Source organism: Zeugodacus cucurbitae, chromosome 3, assembly GCF_028554725.1.
Source record: "Zeugodacus cucurbitae isolate PBARC_wt_2022May chromosome 3, idZeuCucr1.2, whole genome shotgun sequence".
NCBI lineage: Eukaryota > Metazoa > Arthropoda > Insecta > Diptera > Tephritidae > Zeugodacus > Zeugodacus cucurbitae.
Window position 1 is genome coordinate 13,642,459 of NC_071668.1, and position 18,953 is coordinate 13,661,411.

Consider the following 18,953-nt stretch of genomic DNA (forward strand, 5'->3'; position numbering starts at 1 on the left):
AATGATTCCTTGCCAAAATGAATATGAAATTTTGCGCGTTCGCCTTGAAAAAGAAGGGTAGATCGCGACAATGTTGCGTGGATGCCGATGGAAGCCGTAGCGCAAAAATGTACACAGATTTATGTAAGCAATTCGTTGGACGGAGTAATATTTTTGTGTTGTAGATGTATTTGCAAGTTGGTTGACGTCATTGGAACGATGGTGCGTTGGTCTAGGACAACAAAAACTGCGCGTTAGGAGTGCAACGGACGAGTGACACGTCCGGCGAGCCTTGTGAAGCACACTTGCTGATTATTAACTGGTAATGCACTGCACACGCGTTTTATTAACAAAACTTTATGCTTCGAGCACTAACAACAAGAAAAACTACCAAATTTACACTTTTTAAACACTTTACAGCTAATAAAAACCACTTTTCACGATACACGAAAAACTTTCTCTTTCACTTGCTTCACACATTTCCGCTAATGTCAAATAATTTCCGCGTAAATGTTGACGTTTTCCGGTTAACGCGACATCTACCGTACAGTAGCATGAATTTATTTTATACTTGATTTGATTATAAATCTCAGAAACGCTCCCAGAGAATGTAAAATATTTAATACATTTGCAACTACAAACTTGGCAGCACCGGTTAACAGCGAAGTGTTGCCCTTTAAGCTGAATATTGACTTTTTTAATTGCAAATACAGAGAATGTAAAAAAAATGTATTTTACATTCTCTGTATATACGTTAATTTATAATACATATTTTTTATTGCTAATTACTTTATTATTAGTTGTTTAAAACAAAAATTTTGTAAATTAACATAGAAATTTTAAAATTTTATGCCAAATGCAACGCTGTGTGTATATAAAAAAAAATCAACGAATATGCGTAGAATGACGTAAAAGACCAAAAAGGCAACCGTAGAAGCAGAAGTGGCAAACTATGATAAAAGCGTACTAGGTGGAAATGAGAAGTCGTAAGAGAATTTGTGAAAATTCGAATCCTGCAAATTTTCATGCAAAAATTTATAAAGTAAGGACTAAAGGTGCGAAAGAATTATGTTAAATACAAGTTGTTTGATGAAATATTGAAAAAAAAATTATAAAAGAAAAATATAACCAAAAAGTGAAGAAGCCGCAGTAAATTTTTCGACGGCTGAAAATTGCGACAATGAAGAAGCTGTGAATCGTAGCAAACTGTCGTAAGAAAATTTAAAGATTTATTCCAAATCAACTGTGAAGCACCTGAGCAATAAAATATAAAGAAGTCATATCATATTTAAATGAAATCAACAATTGAGATGTGAAAAAAATTGTTTTTTCAACAAAAAGCCGAAAAATTATAAGAAAAAAGACGTGCTGCTGTTTAATAAAAGTGAAACGTCAGAGCGTGTGTGAAGTGAAAAAACGCTGCAAAGTGAAGCTCGACAAATAGTACGGCAAATGCTTTAAGCTTACTGAAGGATTGATTATTTAATTGCAAAGATATAAAAAATTTTAGCGCCTACCTAGCAGTAGGAACCATCTAACTCAATAATAAAACGCTTATTTGAAGGAATTTTACAAAATAGGCTAGCAGCCGCTTGGTGGTTTGGTAAATTCGCAAAGGATCACTTGTAAAATTGCACAAACGAATAAAATATAAGACAGCTGTCTAATTCTGCTCCCAAATTTGATCTATGATTTTTGGGCATAACAATAATGCAAATCACCTAACAGCAGATGAATAAACATTATATTACAACTATAATTTGCCTGTTCACTGTAAAAGGATTAAGTGTTTTCAACAAAGGTATGTGTACATAAAAAGTAAAAATCTATATAATAATTCTATGTCAACAAATTCCAACACTACATCTCGGTACTTCTTATTTTAGTATTGCCACATCAATAGCAAGCACCCAGTTCTCTATTGGTAGGTAGGTGACCAAATTTATTGAAAATTAATAGTTGAATATGTACGAATTTTCATAAATTGGTTACTAACTTTTTATATGAAGTCTTTTTGGCGTTAATTTTAAAGCTATAGCCATTAACTCAATATCTACCAATTATTTAAAAAATTATGAGCTCCAAATAACTATGTTCTCGCTTTTATAACTTCTGTACTTACTTAACATGTGTATTTGTCCAGCAATCAATACTAATTAGTTGATAGTTCTCATTCTGGCATCTAATGAATGCACATCAACCAAAACGAACATTTACCTTTGCAGGGTAATTGCATGTACATACACACATAAATATCTGTATCTTAACGCACCTGTCAGTGACTTCTTTGAATGCACATCATAAATTAATCTCAATGGCAGGTAGCAAAACCCTCGTTGAGCTTTATGAATTGAAGGAAACAAATATAATTTCATTAAATCATCTAGATACGCACATTAAAGGCTTTCATTTTGCACAAGCTATTAAATTTTCTTCAATAAACACATACCTATAGTAACTTCGCCTTCCAATACGCTTGCTTAGTTGTGCACAAACACACTGCTCGACTCACGTACGCCGTTGGGACGCCTGCATTGGCGCGCATTGCATGCACACACACGCAATATTATTACTATCCGCATATAGAAATGCATCGCCCACTTTATTATATTTATCCGTGCAATCATTGCAGTTATCACCAGACTACAACTATCGCCGACATTCTGCCATAGCAAGTAATATGCATATATATTCTCATTAAAAAGGTTTCTAAGAGGAGAGTGTACACTTATGTGTGTGTGTGTGTGTGTATTCAAGTGGCACCCACTTTTTCTATTTGTTATGTTTAAATGTGTTGATATAGTCACATACATACATATATACGACTTGCTTTTATTGCAACGCTCTCATCACACTGCAGCATTTATGCCGAATACTTTCTACACTGCTTTCTGTAAGGATAATTAATTCTTATTTAATATACATACATTATAAAGAATTGGAGATTTTCCTTACGTTTGCTGTTTGCGTTGTTATTTAATTTATGAAAATGTCAAAGCTGCATAATTAATGACGTAAGTTGGATTGGTCTATCATATTTTCGTAAGGGATTATATAAGTTATTTCATAATTATGGATGAATTGAAAATATTGTTGGCCAGTGAAATAAGTTGATGGGATGCATTGTCGCTTTTGTTATTAATATTTGAAATATAAATACATTCTAGTTATTGCAGAATGCACACAATTTACTCGCAATATAATGTTATGTAATGCTTAGACATTCGTTTTGTCTCCTTTGTTTATTATTAGTAGAGAAATTATGCTGGGCGAGCGTTTGGCTGCATCTACACTTTTCCAACACAATTGCAGCAAACGAAATAATTTTCTTAAGGCCTTCGAAAATGCTGCGATGAATGTGATGTGGCAATCCTCGGCGAAAAAATACCCGCAAGGTTTCCTTACGTAGACCTTACGTTATACTATAGAACGGAACTTTATTATTTTTATAGTTTAGCAGCAAAATTTAATTCCCAAATAGTTTTGAACAAAATTGTCAAGTTTATAGTACATAGTTGGAAATAAAGCAGGGTCTGTTGCATGCACCTAGAATTGTTGTTGTTGTAGCAAAAACATTACTCTAAAAGGTTTGAGTTAATCAATTGTTTTGAAAGGCTTTAAACGAATATAAATTTGCGTCCATCCAATTACGTAGAATAACCGCCGATGACATGAGAATCATCATGAGAACGAGAAATGACCATTTTCCGCAATGCCTGATTAAAAAAAAAACACTTTTCAGTTTTATCTTATTTTAAACTAACCAAAATTAATTGAGCAAATTCTTGAAATAAACAGTTACAATAACATATCTCCTTTCTTTTTTATTTGTAGATGCGCTCGACAACGTGAAATCCTCAACATATTATCAAGAACTTAGCTCCGTAGTTCAGTAGGATTTCGCGCAACTGCAGCTGCCAAAGCAGCACAGTTCGTTGGACAGGACTTGGTTCGTCAAAGGTTAGGTCGCGCGCAAGGAGAATGTTTAGACCAATCAAAAACTTCATAAATTATATACAGAAGAATGCAAGTGGCAGTGCGATATTTGGTAGCACAACGACAATAGCTGATAGCGAAACCGAACCAGGTGCCGAAGAGATTGGCACCGAAGCAAGAAAAAGTATACGCATCGAAAGTGAAGCGACACGAGCGCAAAGTGCAAAAGACAGTCGTGTAGTGGAGAAAACAGTGTTTTCTAAACATATTAGTGAACAAATAGCCAACAAAAAAATGAAGCGCATAGAAGTGAATAAATTAAATGTTGTTGAATGTAAGAGCGCCACTGTAGAAGTGATTAACGGTAATGAGTCGAATGGCATTGCAGTTTATGGTGGCGACGACTGCAATGCCGACGATGACATCGAATTGCAGATAAAGAGCAGCGTAATGCTGCGACCGCCAATAAAACGCGCCGCTACGTTGGTGGAAAATCTAACGGATGAGGTCGATGGCGATTTGGAGGACGTGCAATCGCAAGATTCTTTACATGATTACAATGATGCCATCGGTATTGATTCACAAGATGAATTTGAGTATCAGCAAGAAGCGGCGGAGGTAGTGTCTATGCTCAGCGAAGATGGAGTAGCCGCCGTTGCGGGAGAGGATACAGCTGATGAGTTTATCACTGAGGAAGAGGATGCTGGAGATATATTTCTCGAATTACCAAGTGATCAAGAGCAACGTTTCGAAGGTAAGTTCGAAAATACTTCGAAATGAGCACAAAGTAGATATTTCATCACTCTCAAAAAACTAATTGTTTAACAGCGGCGTATTTCTATTAGTTTTCAAATAAAAATTAATTTTAAAATGTATAACCTGAAATTATTTTCAAAATCTAACCTCGAATTTCCAAATTATTTTAATATTTTAGACAGCGAGATTATCGTGCTAAACGATGGCGACATAAACTCTTCTACCGTGTCCGATACGGCTTCAGAGGATCCACTGGCCATCGATGACTTCACACAACCAACGCTTTCGGTTATATCGAATCCTTTGGAATCTTCTACTCAAGATGAGGCATCCACAAGCGCCGATTTACTATGGATTACTATAGACGACCTAAAGACAAATACTACAACGCCAAATGCAGAAAAAGACTTACCAAGTGAGACCCGTACAATTACGCCTACAAGTACACCACAGCGCCTGCTACCCACCACCACAACGACGTGTAAGGAGAAACGCAACAGCGCACTCGCTGCCAGTACGAGTGCGACAAAACTAAGCAACCAACGTGATGAAAACGCCGAAGAGATACGTAGCGATGGCTCCGATTCGGGACTGGGCAGCGAAACGTCGACGCTACAGACTACGTTGAACAGTTTGGCCGACACCAGCCAGTTGACGGCGCCCAACGATAGGAGTGCCGCCAATACGCCCACAGTTAACAAATCCAAAGTAATTACAAATAACGGTCCTGGCAGCAGCGGTACCAACGTGACATTTACCGACGATGCGCCTTCCAGTTCCAACGCTGTTGTGCCTGTTGCTGTTAGCGCGGCCTTGCCACCGCTAACGGCGTTAACGAAACCGTTGCGTTCGAATTTGAAACGACGTCTCGAGGAGGACGATGTGCTTATCGATGCGACACCGGACACACAGCTGGCAACCATTGGCGTCGGTACACAAGTGAAGAAGCTGAAGCGTTCCATTAACTTCGAGAATGTGCAAGTTTACTATTTTCCACGGCAACAAGGTTTCGGCTGTGTGCCCTCGGCTGGCGGTTGTACGCTGGGCATGGGCGCACGCCATATTGGCTTCAAAACGCTTACACTAGCCGAACATGCTGCTGAGTTGCGGCGTGCGCATCGCTTGCAGCTGCAGGAGATCAATCCGCGTGGCTCGTCGAGCGATGATAGCGAAGAGTCCGAAGAGGACTACTTGAGTGAGGGTAGCGGTTCCGATTTGGATGCCGAATCGAACGGCTTTCTGCAACCGGTATCGCCGAAGCAGCGGCGTGCCTTACTCAAAGCGGCTGGTGTGCGCAAAATCGATGCTGCCGAGAAGATCGAATGTCGCGACATACGCAACTCACGTGAGGTGTGCGGCTGTGCATGTGTGGAATTCTGTGACCCCGAAACGTGTGCCTGCAGTCAGGCGGGCATCAAATGTCAGGTGAGTGAAAGCTACGACAAATCAGCAAATATATTGTATATTAATAAAAAACTATTTGCACTCACTTCAGGTTGATCGCGCCATGTTTCCCTGCGGTTGCACGCGTGACGCCTGTCTCAACACAGTGGGACGCGTCGAATTCAATCCGACGCGCGTACGCACACACTTCATCCACACAATCATGCGTCTGGAAATGGAGAATCGCCAACAACAGAATCCACCGCTCTGCAGCACAATGAGCAGCTATAGCTTGTCAGCCGCCTGCGCCACCACGGCCGCTGTCGTGGGTTCACACACCGGCGCCCTACCGGCGACGCCAACATACGCCAACACGCTACCGGGCAGCTATTATGCCATGCAAACACAATCAAATTATAGTTCGGGTTACGCATCGCCCGCCTATCCAAATGAACCGGCAGCCAATTACTATCAACAACAAAGCGCCAGCACCAGCACAGCCACCCATTATGGTGCCGTTAGCACTAACGATTTGCAAACTACGTCAGCACAACAACAAAGTTTTCAATTAGACACCTTGGATGCGGGTCTATTCGCGGACAGCGCGTCGTCGGCCACACCAGCGTATGGCGAAATGATGCCCGCTTATAGCAGTGCGGTTGGGGTGTCGGCCAGCACAGCCACCGTCAGCGCTTATCATCAGAATGTGAACTATTCAACACAGGTGAGTACGATGGGCTTATATACAGATATTTAACTACGGAACCCGGTTAAAGTTTATACATAACCTTAAAAACAAAATAAAAATCATATAAAGATAGATAATATTCGAAAAAATAGTATAAGGGTAAAAATAATAATGTTCGAAATTTCGAAAATCTGAGTTCTTCGAAATCAACAACAAACAATAAAACGGATATATAAATTGTATGATTACAAAAAATATAATATTCGAAATTTTAAAAATTCGAACTCTTCGAAAAATACAACAAACAATAAAAGAAAAGTAATAAACTGATTAAATGCAAAAAATAAGTAATAATCGAAATTTCCAAAATCCGGATTGTTCGAATACAACAACAAACAATTAAAGAGATATTTCTCTTGACTGAATATATGCAAAAAAATAATATTCGAAATTTCGAAAATTTTAGTTTTTCAAATACAACAACAAACAATAAAACGGAAATCTAAACTGTGTAAATTCAAAAAAAATTATATTCGAAATTTCGAAAATTCGAATTCTTCGAATAGAACAACAAATAGAAATATAAAAATGCAAAAAAATAGCGAAATTTCGAAAACTTAGAATACAACACAAACAATAAAAAAGATATAATGCAAATGAAAATAAACAATATTCGAAATATAGATAATTCGAATTCTTCGAATACAACATCAAACAATTAAATAGAAATATAAACTGAATAAATGCAAAAAAATAATATTCGAATACAACAACAACAATAAAATATATCAATCTAAACCGAAAAAAAAAAATAAAATTCGAAATTTCAAAAATCCGTATTCTTCGAAAACAACAATAATTTTAATTTTTTTTTTCAGGTCTCCACCTACACTGCCTATCAGCAAACAACAAGCGCTGGAGCTTATCTACCGACGCACGAAAGCGTTACAGCAACAGCACAAACAGCGCTGACGCCACCAACAACATACAGCTCATGCGCGGTACCATCGCTGCCACCTTACGGCACCGCCACCACAACCGCAGCAACAGCAGAATATCAAGACACCAGCAGTTGCTATGCGCTTGTCGATACCACAGCGCCCAGCTGCATCAGCATGGAGGATAGCGGCGGCAGCAGTGAAGTCGCTAGCGACGCAGAAGTCATTGCCAGCGCCAGTAATCATATTAGCAGCGTTGCTAGTGGCAATACCAGCAGCGGTGCCAACAGCACAATCATTAACGCCACTACCACCAACAACAACAATGTTAATAGCACTTCCTGCAACAAAACCGCAATTGGCAATACGCATAGCTCCCTCCCTAATGATGATGATGGTGGAGTTGATGAGGAGTGCAAAAGTCTCAGCAAAGCCACGGATAGTGGTGGTGACAGCAATTTCATACAACTCAGCACACCAATTTCGAGTGCCACACGTTTATCACAAATCAATGATCTGCTACAACACAATCGCCATACAACCGCCACGCTGGTCTCCGTCTCGCACACGACTTGTTTGAGCGCCGACGGCGGCAGCAGCAGCAGCACGGTTGTGAGCAGCCGCAGCGTCACCACCGATTGTGATTACAGCGACAGCAACAGTGAAGATGCCGTTAAATGCGAGGCATACGATGAAGTGAAGGTGGAGAATAAAATGGTGAATGGCGATATTGCAAACGCAACAGCAGCAGCCACGCATGCAAATGAATCGACGAAAAATTGCGCAATAAGTGATACAGTCCAACCAGCAGTGGCGGCAGATAAAGCGGAAATGGAGGTAGCACAAAATCTGGCAAATACGAACCAAAATGCCACGGAAGAGACAGAAAAAATGTTGAGTGTTGAAGTTGATAGCATTGCTACGGCTAGCGAGTCTACAGTGGAATGTACTAAAAGCTCACTGAGTCATGTAGAAGCCTTGAATCGTACTGATAGCGACGCTGCAACGCCTGCCGACAGCAATGCTGTTGTAGCAACTGCAGTCACCGCTGCAATGGCGGTTGCAAGCACACTCAATTTGGTCAGCAATTAAATGGAGGGAGGAAGGAAGTGTCGCCTTTTTTTCATTTTCTATAAGCAACAACAATCAGCTACTTTGCATACACACAACAACAACAACACACAGGCGTACGCTTTCTACGCCACAGTTTGCAATTTTTTAAGACAAGACTTGATTTTTATTAGAACCTATAGCACAGTGGCAAGCGTAAAACCAACAGTATGATATGAGCAGCAAACGACGATTGGAGGGCGTATGAAACGAAAGCAAAGCAAAACAAAAAATAAAAAAAATTATAAAAATAAATGAGTGAAGTGAAGTGAATTACCACGCAATTAAACATTAAAATTAATATAAAATATATATGAAAAAAAAAAAAATATATTAAACAAAAATGCAAAAACAATTATAACTATAAGCCCCCAGCTGATTAGCAGCCGAAATGAATGAATGATTTTTTTTTTGTAGCTAAGCAGCTGTAAACTGCTTTGAATAAGTAACGTTAAGTTTTTCTTGCTTCCTCTTTGTTGCACACACACAACACGCGATAAGTTATGTATAGAATTTGTATAAAAGCAAAACAAAAACAAAAATAAGAGAGCCACATACACACACAAAACCACAACACATGCGATTAGAACTTTCAAGCGCTGAATTAACAGTTTAATATATACTTATAGAATATATTATATAGTGTTAATTAATGTATCATATATATTATATATAAAAGAACAAGTTCATATTCCTTTTTAAATTATGCTTAAATAAAAAAAGAAACGCTACTATATATATAAATGCATATTTATGTATGTTTCAAGCAAAGTGTGTGTGTGGTGCAGCTAATTTCTTCAATTTTTGTTTAACTTTTTTTTTTAGTTTTATTTTTAATTTTATTTTTAGTCTTTTTTTAACACTATTTAATGTTTATATTTTCAATTTTATGTTTGTTGGTAGTATATTTCAACTAAAGCCAGAGAAACAGCATGCAAATATAGCCGTTGAAGTCGAGGGAAAGAATTGTTATTATAGTCGTTACTTGGAAAATAATTTACATATAAACTTTAGAATTTTATAAATAATTTTTAATATTTTTTAAAAAATTTCTAAACATAATTTTCGTTTTCCATTCTAAACAGCCACTACTTGAACTTATCATACTACTAATTTCATTTAAAATATACGATTGTGAATTTTCTACGACATAACCTATAATTTTTGTTACGTTTTTTCAAAATATTTACTTTTCAGTTTAGCTTTTAGTAGCAAATTTGAAATCAAAATACATACAAAAATACATAAAGTTCTCAAATTCTGCTTCCCAGTGTAATTGTAACTTTTTAAAAATACCTCCAAAACATTAAAATTGTTTATTTCTTTAAATTTAATTTTTGGTTATTTCAAAACTTTTTTTATTTTATTTTAAAACATTATTTTTAATTTTTATTTAAAACATTTTTCTTATTTTTTTTCAAGTTTTTTCTTAATTTTTTTGAACTATTTTTTTTTTTTATTTTAAAACCATGTTTTTCTAATTTTATTTATTTTTTTTTTTGTAAATTTTTCTCTTTTTTTTAATTTTTCTATTTTTTTATTTTAAACCCATTTTTTCTTATTTCATTTTTTTTCTAATTTTTTTTTAATTTTTTTATTTATTTATTTTAAAACAATTTTTTTTATTATCTAAATTTATGCTGTTTCTCTGCCATGCACACATCGTCTTTCTTCTATTGTATGTACATATATTTCTAAGTACTATTGCTTCCAAACTAATTAGCGTACGTTTAATTATACATTTTGTTTCAGATTACTATTAGAATAAGCTGGTCTAAATGCGTTAATTGATTATTAATTACTATTATTATTATAAAATGATTTTTGCTGTTTGATGAATTCGGCGAAATGAAACGATTTTTGAAATTAATAAAATAAGATTACTACTAAAAAATTATTATTCTGTTTATGTTTTTTTCTTTGTTTTTGTTTTTAAAAATATTGGGATTTGTTTATATTACTGTTGGTTGGGTTATTTTTTAATGGTTATAGGTATGTTTTCTTTAAAAAAAATGGTTGAAAAGTATAAAAAAATAAAATACATATTAAATAAATAAAAATAATAAATTGAAAAAATCCTTATACTATGGATACTAACTAAATATAATAAATGAAAATATAAAATCAAATTAAATAAATGATTAAAAATATGATAATATAAATAAAAACATGTGAAAATAAAAATTTAAATATAAATTGAGGTTATGTTTGCAATTAAATTAAACAAAATATGTAATTGGAAAAAAATAAATGGCATAAATAATGTTGGAAAAAATTATGAAATAAGAAATATACTGAAAATCCTAATTATAAATAAAAAAATAATACAGATAGAAATAATAAATAAAAAAAATATTAAAGGGATTAAAATAAATTGGAAAAGGAAAATAAATAAATTAAAAAATATACAGAGTTTTTCAAAAAGAGCGGTACAAAAAGTACATTCGACCAAAATGCATGAAACTCAATTTCTTTTGCATGGACACCGCGGGCACGCAGAAGTCCAGACGCTGAACCCAAGTTTCGACGGTTTTCAAGCATAAATCGGCCGATGCTACTGCAATTTCACGTTCGATATTCGTACGAAGTTCATCAATCGTCGCTGAATTGTTGGCATAGACCATAGATAGACTTGACGTAGCGCCACAGGAAACAGTCTAACGAATCGCTCGACCGAGGCTGTCAACTGACTGGGCCATTTCGTGAGATAACACGTTCACCAAACTTGGTTTTCAATAAATCGATTGTAACATTCGCTGTGTGACTTGTGGCGCCGTCCTGTTGGAACCATATATTGTCCAAGTCCACATCATTCAATTAGGACGAAAAATAATCGGTTATCATTGAGCGGTAGCGATTCCCATTCACAGTATTCAGCCAGAAATGAGCCTAATCGCTACGTAGGAAGTATCGCTCTTAAAGTTGGAGCCACTAACTCCGAATTTCGGTAGTAAATTTTATTAATTTCGCCTTGTTGTTGGGCTTTACTGAAGAGAAATGTCAAAAGAACGGGAATAATATGGCGTTGTTTGCTGTCCCTATCGGTTTACTTTTGTAGCGTCCCTTTTGAAAAACTCTTTATATTAAAAACAAAAAAACTAAAAAATTGTTGACATTTTTTTTTGTTTTAAATTGAATAAACAAATTATAAGAAATTAAAAGTTGCCAATTTCTAAAATTCTTAAAATAAAATATAAAAAAATAACAATATCTACTAATATCAAGAATAACAAAATCTATTAAAAAAAAAATTAAGAATAAAAATACAAAATAATATAATAAAAAAATAAAATTAAAAAATGCACATAAAATAAATGTAAAAATAAAAATAATTTACAAAATTTCAGAATAAAATATTTTAAAAAAGGGATGATAATAATTGGCAAAAAAACAAATTTAAAACAAAATAATATAAATTAATAGGTTTTATTTGCATTTCGTACAAATAAATTCTAACAATTTTTTATTGTATCAACCAACCAAATAAAACATTTTTTTTTTATTTTCCTTCACTTAAAACCTTTAACACATTATCCCTTAAGCCATAAATCAAAATTAATAACAAAATTTGAATTACCTTCATAAATTAATAAAAAAAAAATTAAATGAAAAAATCGCACACACACACACTTGCCAAACAAAATAAAACCTTTAATTTGCTCACACTTGAACTTGAATAAGACACACCTACATATGAACCCAAAAATGTGGGGCATAAAATTTTCAATAAAATGAAATAAAAAACTTTATAAAATTGCTTTTTAATTTAAAAAATTGGCTACTTTTACTGAAGATTTTTACAAAATTACAAAATTAAAACTTAAATCTACGCATTAAACTACATACAAGCTTACGTATATACATACACTATAAGCTTTGTAAATATATTATATAATAATAATAAAAACTAACTAGGATTATGTAGCAAACACGATTACTGATAAAAACTAGCAATTTACGTAGTTAATTTAAGCCTTTGGAGAATCAAACTTAAACAAAAATTTAAATAAAAAATAAAATAAAAAGCATATAAAACTAATTAATAAAAAAGTTACTAAATATTAGCACTACTTTATGTAAATGACTACAGAAAGTACACATAACGGTCAAATTAAATTGCTACACAAATCAATTGAACATTAAAATATAGAAAAAACCTAAATTCAAGAGATTCCCAAAAAGTTTAGCGTTTATCGAAATTCACCACAGCATCTATTCTACGAGCTTTGTAGCAAAAATCTCCAAAATTTCCAAAATTAATTTTTAAGAATTTTCACTTACAAGCCCAGACATATTATATCATCATAGTTTACGCCACTTTGCCTGCGCATCTCCTCAGCGATTTGCAATAACTCGAGACTTTGCGCATGCGTGAATAACGGACATTCCAGCAAACGTTTCTCTATGCAGCGGCGCACTTCCTCGGCCTCGTAGCGTAGACCACAAGCGTTGGTGTAATTGAATTCATATTTTGTACTCGGCAATTGCCAAGTTTCGGTGGCATTATTCGGTTTCGTTAACGATGTGCAGCACCAGTAGTTGTTTAACTGTAAAAGGAAGAAGAGAAAACAAAAGTTATGGAAGAATCGAGCGGTAGGGGTAGTAAAAGATTTGAAAAATATTCCATTTTTCAGGTATAAAGCTAGAATTAGTACCTTTTCCGAAAAACTTATTGCAGTGATTAAATATTAGAGTGGCATGGCAACACTGTTTATATAGTTTTTAAATCATTTTATTGCTTTATATAAAGCGTATAGTATTTTTTGTTTATTTTGCATGTAATTTATGAAATTCCATATCCGACGCCTAAATGTATGCTTCTTCGAGAAGCAAAATTATGAATTTGATATCAATGGCATCTTCATATAATTTTTCTACTCTCGCAGCTAAGTTGCTAAGAGAGTACAATAGTTTTGTTCACATAACGGTTGTTTGTAAGTCATAAAACTAAACTAGCTAGATGTAGGATTATATATATCAAAATGATCAGGGTGACGAGACGAGTCAAAATCCGGATATCTGTCTATCCGTCCATGCAACGGATAATTTGAGTAAAAAGTAAGAACCTTGACCTTGCCTTGACGTAACTCGGTACACGGGTTTTGTTGAAAATTACTAAAAGTGCATTGACTCACTAACGAATAACATCTGAAACACTAAATTTTACAGAAGAAATGGCAGAAGAAACCTGGTTGTACTAAGATTTTTTCCCAAAATGGAAAATGGGCGTGGCGTCGCCCTCTTATGGGTCAAAAACCATATCTCAGGAACTACTCGACAGATTTCAATGAAGCATTATATATATAGCGTTAGCATTTTCTTGATACCCTGATGCCACGTGTGGAAAATGGGTGAAATCGGTTCACAACCAGGACTACTTCCATATAACTCAATGTTGAATTCCATCTTAGTCCTTCACTTTATAATGTATACATAAGGAATCGATGAAGGTAGCTGAATAAAACTTTACACAAATGCTGTATATCATCTGTGGCTTCACTTATGGAAAAACAATTTTGAAATCGGACTATAACTTTTCAAGGCCCCAGATATCTACATGAAGAACTCAGTGCCTTAGGGTAATTTTTCACCGAAAATAACGGTAAATCTCTCAGATATTTTAATGTAAGTCAGAGAAAATCTTTTTCTTCTAATAGTGTGTAAAAAATTATTAAAATCGGATCATAACTTCCCATAGCTCCCATATACCAAACTATAAGTTTTTCAAAAATACGGTGGGCTTTATTCCGCAGATATCGGTGAATATGTAAGATATCTTAGCAAAATTAAGTGAGTGTATAGTCTTGGATATAGTGTACCCTGCTGGTGAAAATGAATGAAATCGGTTCAGGAATTAACTCAGACCTCATATACCTCTTATGATGATTTCCGTTATTCTAGTGGACTTTATGCCGTTATTTATAGGTCAATTCAGTTGCACCCGAACTTAGCCCTTTCTTACTTGTTACGTCAGTGTTTCTACGTAATAAAAAACAATATTTTGAAAATGTTTTCTCTCGCTACAACAACAACATTCAAAAATTTAGGTAATTTAACCATACCAATAGATAGAATATAAGTTGGAAGCGTTATTTCTAAAATGATATATCTCATTTGCAGTCATCTAGATCTTTTTTGGAAATTATAACTGTTCTAATATACATATTTCAAGAACCGCTACTTATCAAAATATCAACAAAATTGGCACTCCGACTAATGACATACTTGTTGAACAACAACAACAATACAACCGATCAAACAATCCAGAGAGATAACGCCAATTTCATCGTCACGACACTTATCTAAACAATTGACAGTTATTACACTACGTAAGTGGCATATATGAGCATGCATTCGCCATCAGTCCCACTCGCTGCACGTTCCACTTATCAGTCTAATACAAAAACAATAAGAGTGATAAGAGTCTACAGCGCCTACATTAACCAACCTTGATTTCACCCTTGGTGCCCAACAGTTTAGCGCAGTTTTCTAGATGCTCCAAACCCGAAATGAATGCGGCCAATTTGCGATTTTGTCCATAATCCAAAATGAATTCACATTCCACATCGACACCATCGCTATTCAGATGAGCATTACACTTAATGCTTGCCGGCGCACAATTGTAGATGAACTGCCCCAATTGCAGCGCATACAGACCAAGATCCAGTGTGATGGTACAACCGAGTGGGCGCTCCACAAATGCATGACATCCGTGCTGCACTTGTATATGTGTTACTTCGCCAATGCAATCGGACAGCAGGAGCTCATGCAGACGTGCATAGCTGGGAAAGCAACGTGACCACATGCCTACAGCACAAGAGAGAGAGAGAAAGAGAGAAAGAAATAAATTTTACACAAGCACTACAAACTCCTGACACGCCTACTACACACCTTCCATGAGGAACACATTACGCTCCTTGGCCACACGATAGAGCTCCTCGGCTTGACGCAAACTCAAACATAACGGTTTCTCACACAACACCGGCTTGCCGCGTTCCAACATTAGACGCACCACACGATAGCGATAGGGGTTCAATGTGCCCACATAGACCACATCGACGTCTGCGTCCAGTGAGAGGGCGTCGAAACCATCGTAATGCCTCGGTATTTCATGACGTTTGGCGAAATCGCAAGCACGCGTCATTTCCACATCGGCTACGGCTACTACGGTGTGCTGACCATCCTCGATGGTGGACAAAGCGTTGACGAAGTCGTGTGTTATACGACTTGCGGCGGCGATACCCCACTTGAGCACTGGCATAACTCTACAATATTCGTTCAACTAACGGTTTTTCTAATTTTTTTTTTGTTTTTGCTTGGGAGTTAGGAGTTACACGTTTGATGAGCTGTGAAAAACTAACGCACAACAACAGCAATGCACAAGCTGCAAGTCACAAAAGTGCGGGATTAATTGAGTGCAACAGTTCGGCATTCCTTATCAATGACAGTAATCTCGTATACTGCATTAGCACTTGTAGGTTCATATGTATTTGATTTTAATTTATTTCGTTGTTATATTGATTAAACACCAACAACAACAACAAATCGCGGTGTCAATAAATTTATTATTATAATTAAGGTTATCAACTGGACTATTTCTAGCGTCAGGTAACTATATGCTAAGCATACAGCTTCGTTTATTACTTTTTCGCACAAAAACAACAACAATAATAAACTAATTAAGGCATTTTTGTCTCAAAGACATTTGGTATACAAAAATGCATATATAAGTATACATGTATATATAAAATATAAATTCATTTACTTCACTACTGATCTTCAGGGAAGACCACACCAATTTGACGTCTAATATCATCCTGTATGCTGGCAATAATCAAACTGTCGTTGTGTGTGACAAATTCGTTTTCGGTTTTACCGCTCAAAATAGTTTGACGTGTGGCCTCGGCTTCATAGCTCAAACCTTCCGAATTTTTGTAGTTTGTAGAGAGTTTAGCCTTCGGTAGTGGCCATTCCTTCTCCTGTCCATCAACATCAATCAGTTTTGTGGGGCTCCAGAAGTTGAAGAGCTGTGTATAAATTAGAAGTGAAAGTTAAAAACTGTAAACATTTCAATGACAACCAAAATCTACCGTAATTTCGCCTTTGGTGCCCTTGAAGATCGCCTTGTTCGCCAACTCTTCTTTGGCGCCGAAAGTTAGCTTGCCAACGCGTCCACCGGAATACTGCAATTCAGCTTCCACATATTTATCCACGCCATCTTCATTGAGTTCACCCTTGGCAATGACCTTTTGTGGTGCCTCATGGAAGGCCCATTGTGATGCCTGTATGGTATAGACACCCAAGTCTAGCACAACGCCGCCACCCAAACCTTTTTTGCTGTAAAATTAATATTAAATATAAAAAATTATACAAAAATATTTATTATATGGTCACTCACGTCAAACGATCGACAGCGCTCAAGTCGAAACCAAATGAGACTTCCACCTCTTTAATCTCACCCAAAGCGCCATTCTTGATTTGCTGACGTATGTATTGGTAGGCGGGGAAGAAACGCGACCAAATTGCTTCCATGAGGAAAAGCTTTTTGCTTTGCGCGAGATCTGTCAATTGCTTGGATTGTTTGTAATTGATGCATAGCGGCTTTTCGCACAACACATGCTTGCCATGTTCGAGAAAGAGTGAAGCGATTTCCAAGTGCTGTGGATTTAAGGCACCAACGTAGACAACATCTGTGGGAGGTATTTAAAACAACATTAGTACAGGAAAAATGAAGTGGTGGGGTAAGTAGAAAGATTAAATTACAGCGTAGGAGCACAATATTTAAAAATTTATGAATATTTTTCTCTAATTGAAATTATTAAAAACTAAGAAAAAAAACGGAAAAAAATATCGATCAAAGTCTAAATAACAAACTTGAAAACTGTATACACCAGTTTAAGTTGAGTGTTTACTGACTTTTAATGCACAATCACTAATTAAATAATATTTCAAGTATTTAATATTACAGCAAATTAACTTTGTTCGTGATATAAAAAGAGTACGAACTTAATAATTATTCCACTTGTTACTTTTATTGTAAAAATCTCTTTTTCACTTCCAATACACTTTTCTTATTTCCAAGCTCCACAGCCATTACACAGCAGCACTCACCAACATCAGCAAATTGTGCCAACTCCTTGTAACTACCAAAGGCATTTGGTATGTCATGTGTCTTGGCAAATTCTTCAGCACGATCCTGTTGACGTGCCGCTATGGCGACAAGTTTGTGATCACTCGCTGGCAGTGTGCTCAGACCCACAGCGAAATCGTGGCTAATTTTACCAGCCGAAGCGATACCCCAACGCAAAGCCATTTTAATTTATTTTAAACAAAAGTTGATAGCTGAATGGTGCACGAGAATAAAATGTAAACTGAATGAATTGACTCGTAGTAAGTTTATTATATACTAAATTAATTGTTAAGATAATTAGGGACACGTAGTGTTTTATGGCGATAAGAAGTATTACGCTCACTGATTAGCAATGCAGATTGCTGATTGGCAGTTAGAATTGAAGTGACCCCTTCCGACTAGCATAATCTGCTAAAATACATTTTTTATACCTTGCATAAGATCATTTGTTGTTGTTGCAAATTTTGTTGGTAAATATTTATACAAACATAGTACGTTTGTATGTCAAAAACTATGAATTTCACAACAGCTGCTCTTAAACATTTGTTGAGCATGGCAAAGCACTTTAATGGAAAATTCCCCCAGATAATTTGATATCATAAAAACAAAAAACAATAACAAAAAATGTTTGCCACTGAATGTTACAAAAACAAAAAACACCTGTAGCAGATTAGCACAACTGGAGCCGGTATATTGTACAACTTCTTTTCAAGGTCATCGAAAGTATGTTTCTAAATCAACTACCATCCATTACTCAAAATTGTTTACACTTTGTTTAATATTATTACAACTTTTTAAGCATTATTTGAATTCAACTTACATATTTGCTAATTGCGTACACAATTATTAATTTTTTTGCTCAATTTATTGTGCTTCTTCTGCCGCGTAAGTAATTCCAACTTCACAATAGTGCAGCGGAAAGTGATGCCAGCAAGTTTTCAATTAACCTATAAATTAATAATTTTTTATGAACTATACAATAGCAGAAAAATCTTAAACTTTTCAAGTTATCAGCATTATCACTTCCGATTCG

The 18,953-nt window shown here is 35.5% G+C and overlaps 3 protein-coding genes across 4 annotated transcripts; 1 reads left to right on the forward strand and 2 right to left on the reverse strand.

The window, feature by feature from the left end:
• Window positions 1-915: 915 nt before the first annotated feature.
• LOC105219665 (uncharacterized) lies at window positions 916-9,186 on the forward strand. The gene is made up of 5 exons (XM_011195955.3): window positions 916-1,780; window positions 3,814-4,669; window positions 4,850-6,096; window positions 6,167-6,778; window positions 7,621-9,186. Exons 2-5 carry the CDS (start codon window positions 3,961-3,963, stop codon window positions 8,770-8,772), a joined length of 3,720 nt encoding a protein of 1,239 aa, XP_011194257.2. The 5' UTR covers window positions 916-1,780; window positions 3,814-3,960; the 3' UTR covers window positions 8,773-9,186.
• A 3,527-nt stretch (window positions 9,187-12,713) lies between these two features.
• Window positions 12,714-16,234, reverse strand: LOC105219207 (trans-1,2-dihydrobenzene-1,2-diol dehydrogenase). The gene is made up of 3 exons (XM_054228050.1): window positions 15,682-16,234; window positions 15,239-15,597; window positions 12,714-13,337 (listed from the first exon to the last, which is right to left on the reverse strand). The coding sequence occupies exons 1-3, from the start codon at window positions 16,049-16,051 to the stop codon at window positions 13,068-13,070; spliced, it is 999 nt and encodes a 332-aa protein (XP_054084025.1). The 5' UTR covers window positions 16,052-16,234; the 3' UTR covers window positions 12,714-13,067.
• A 151-nt stretch (window positions 16,235-16,385) lies between these two features.
• LOC105219206 (trans-1,2-dihydrobenzene-1,2-diol dehydrogenase) lies at window positions 16,386-18,867 on the reverse strand. Of its 2 annotated transcripts, XM_011195188.3 has the most exons (5): window positions 18,741-18,867; window positions 17,902-18,132; window positions 17,189-17,480; window positions 16,881-17,127; window positions 16,386-16,817 (listed from the first exon to the last, which is right to left on the reverse strand). In XM_011195188.3, exons 2-5 carry the CDS (start codon window positions 18,101-18,103, stop codon window positions 16,560-16,562), a joined length of 999 nt encoding a protein of 332 aa, XP_011193490.1. In that variant the 5' UTR covers window positions 18,104-18,132; window positions 18,741-18,867; the 3' UTR covers window positions 16,386-16,559. The 2 variants fall into 2 exon arrangements, with proteins under 2 accessions (XP_011193490.1, XP_011193489.1); XM_011195187.3 differs by lacking the exon at window positions 18,741-18,867 and having other exon boundaries at window positions 17,902-18,192.
• Between the last annotated feature and the right edge of the window lie 86 nt (window positions 18,868-18,953).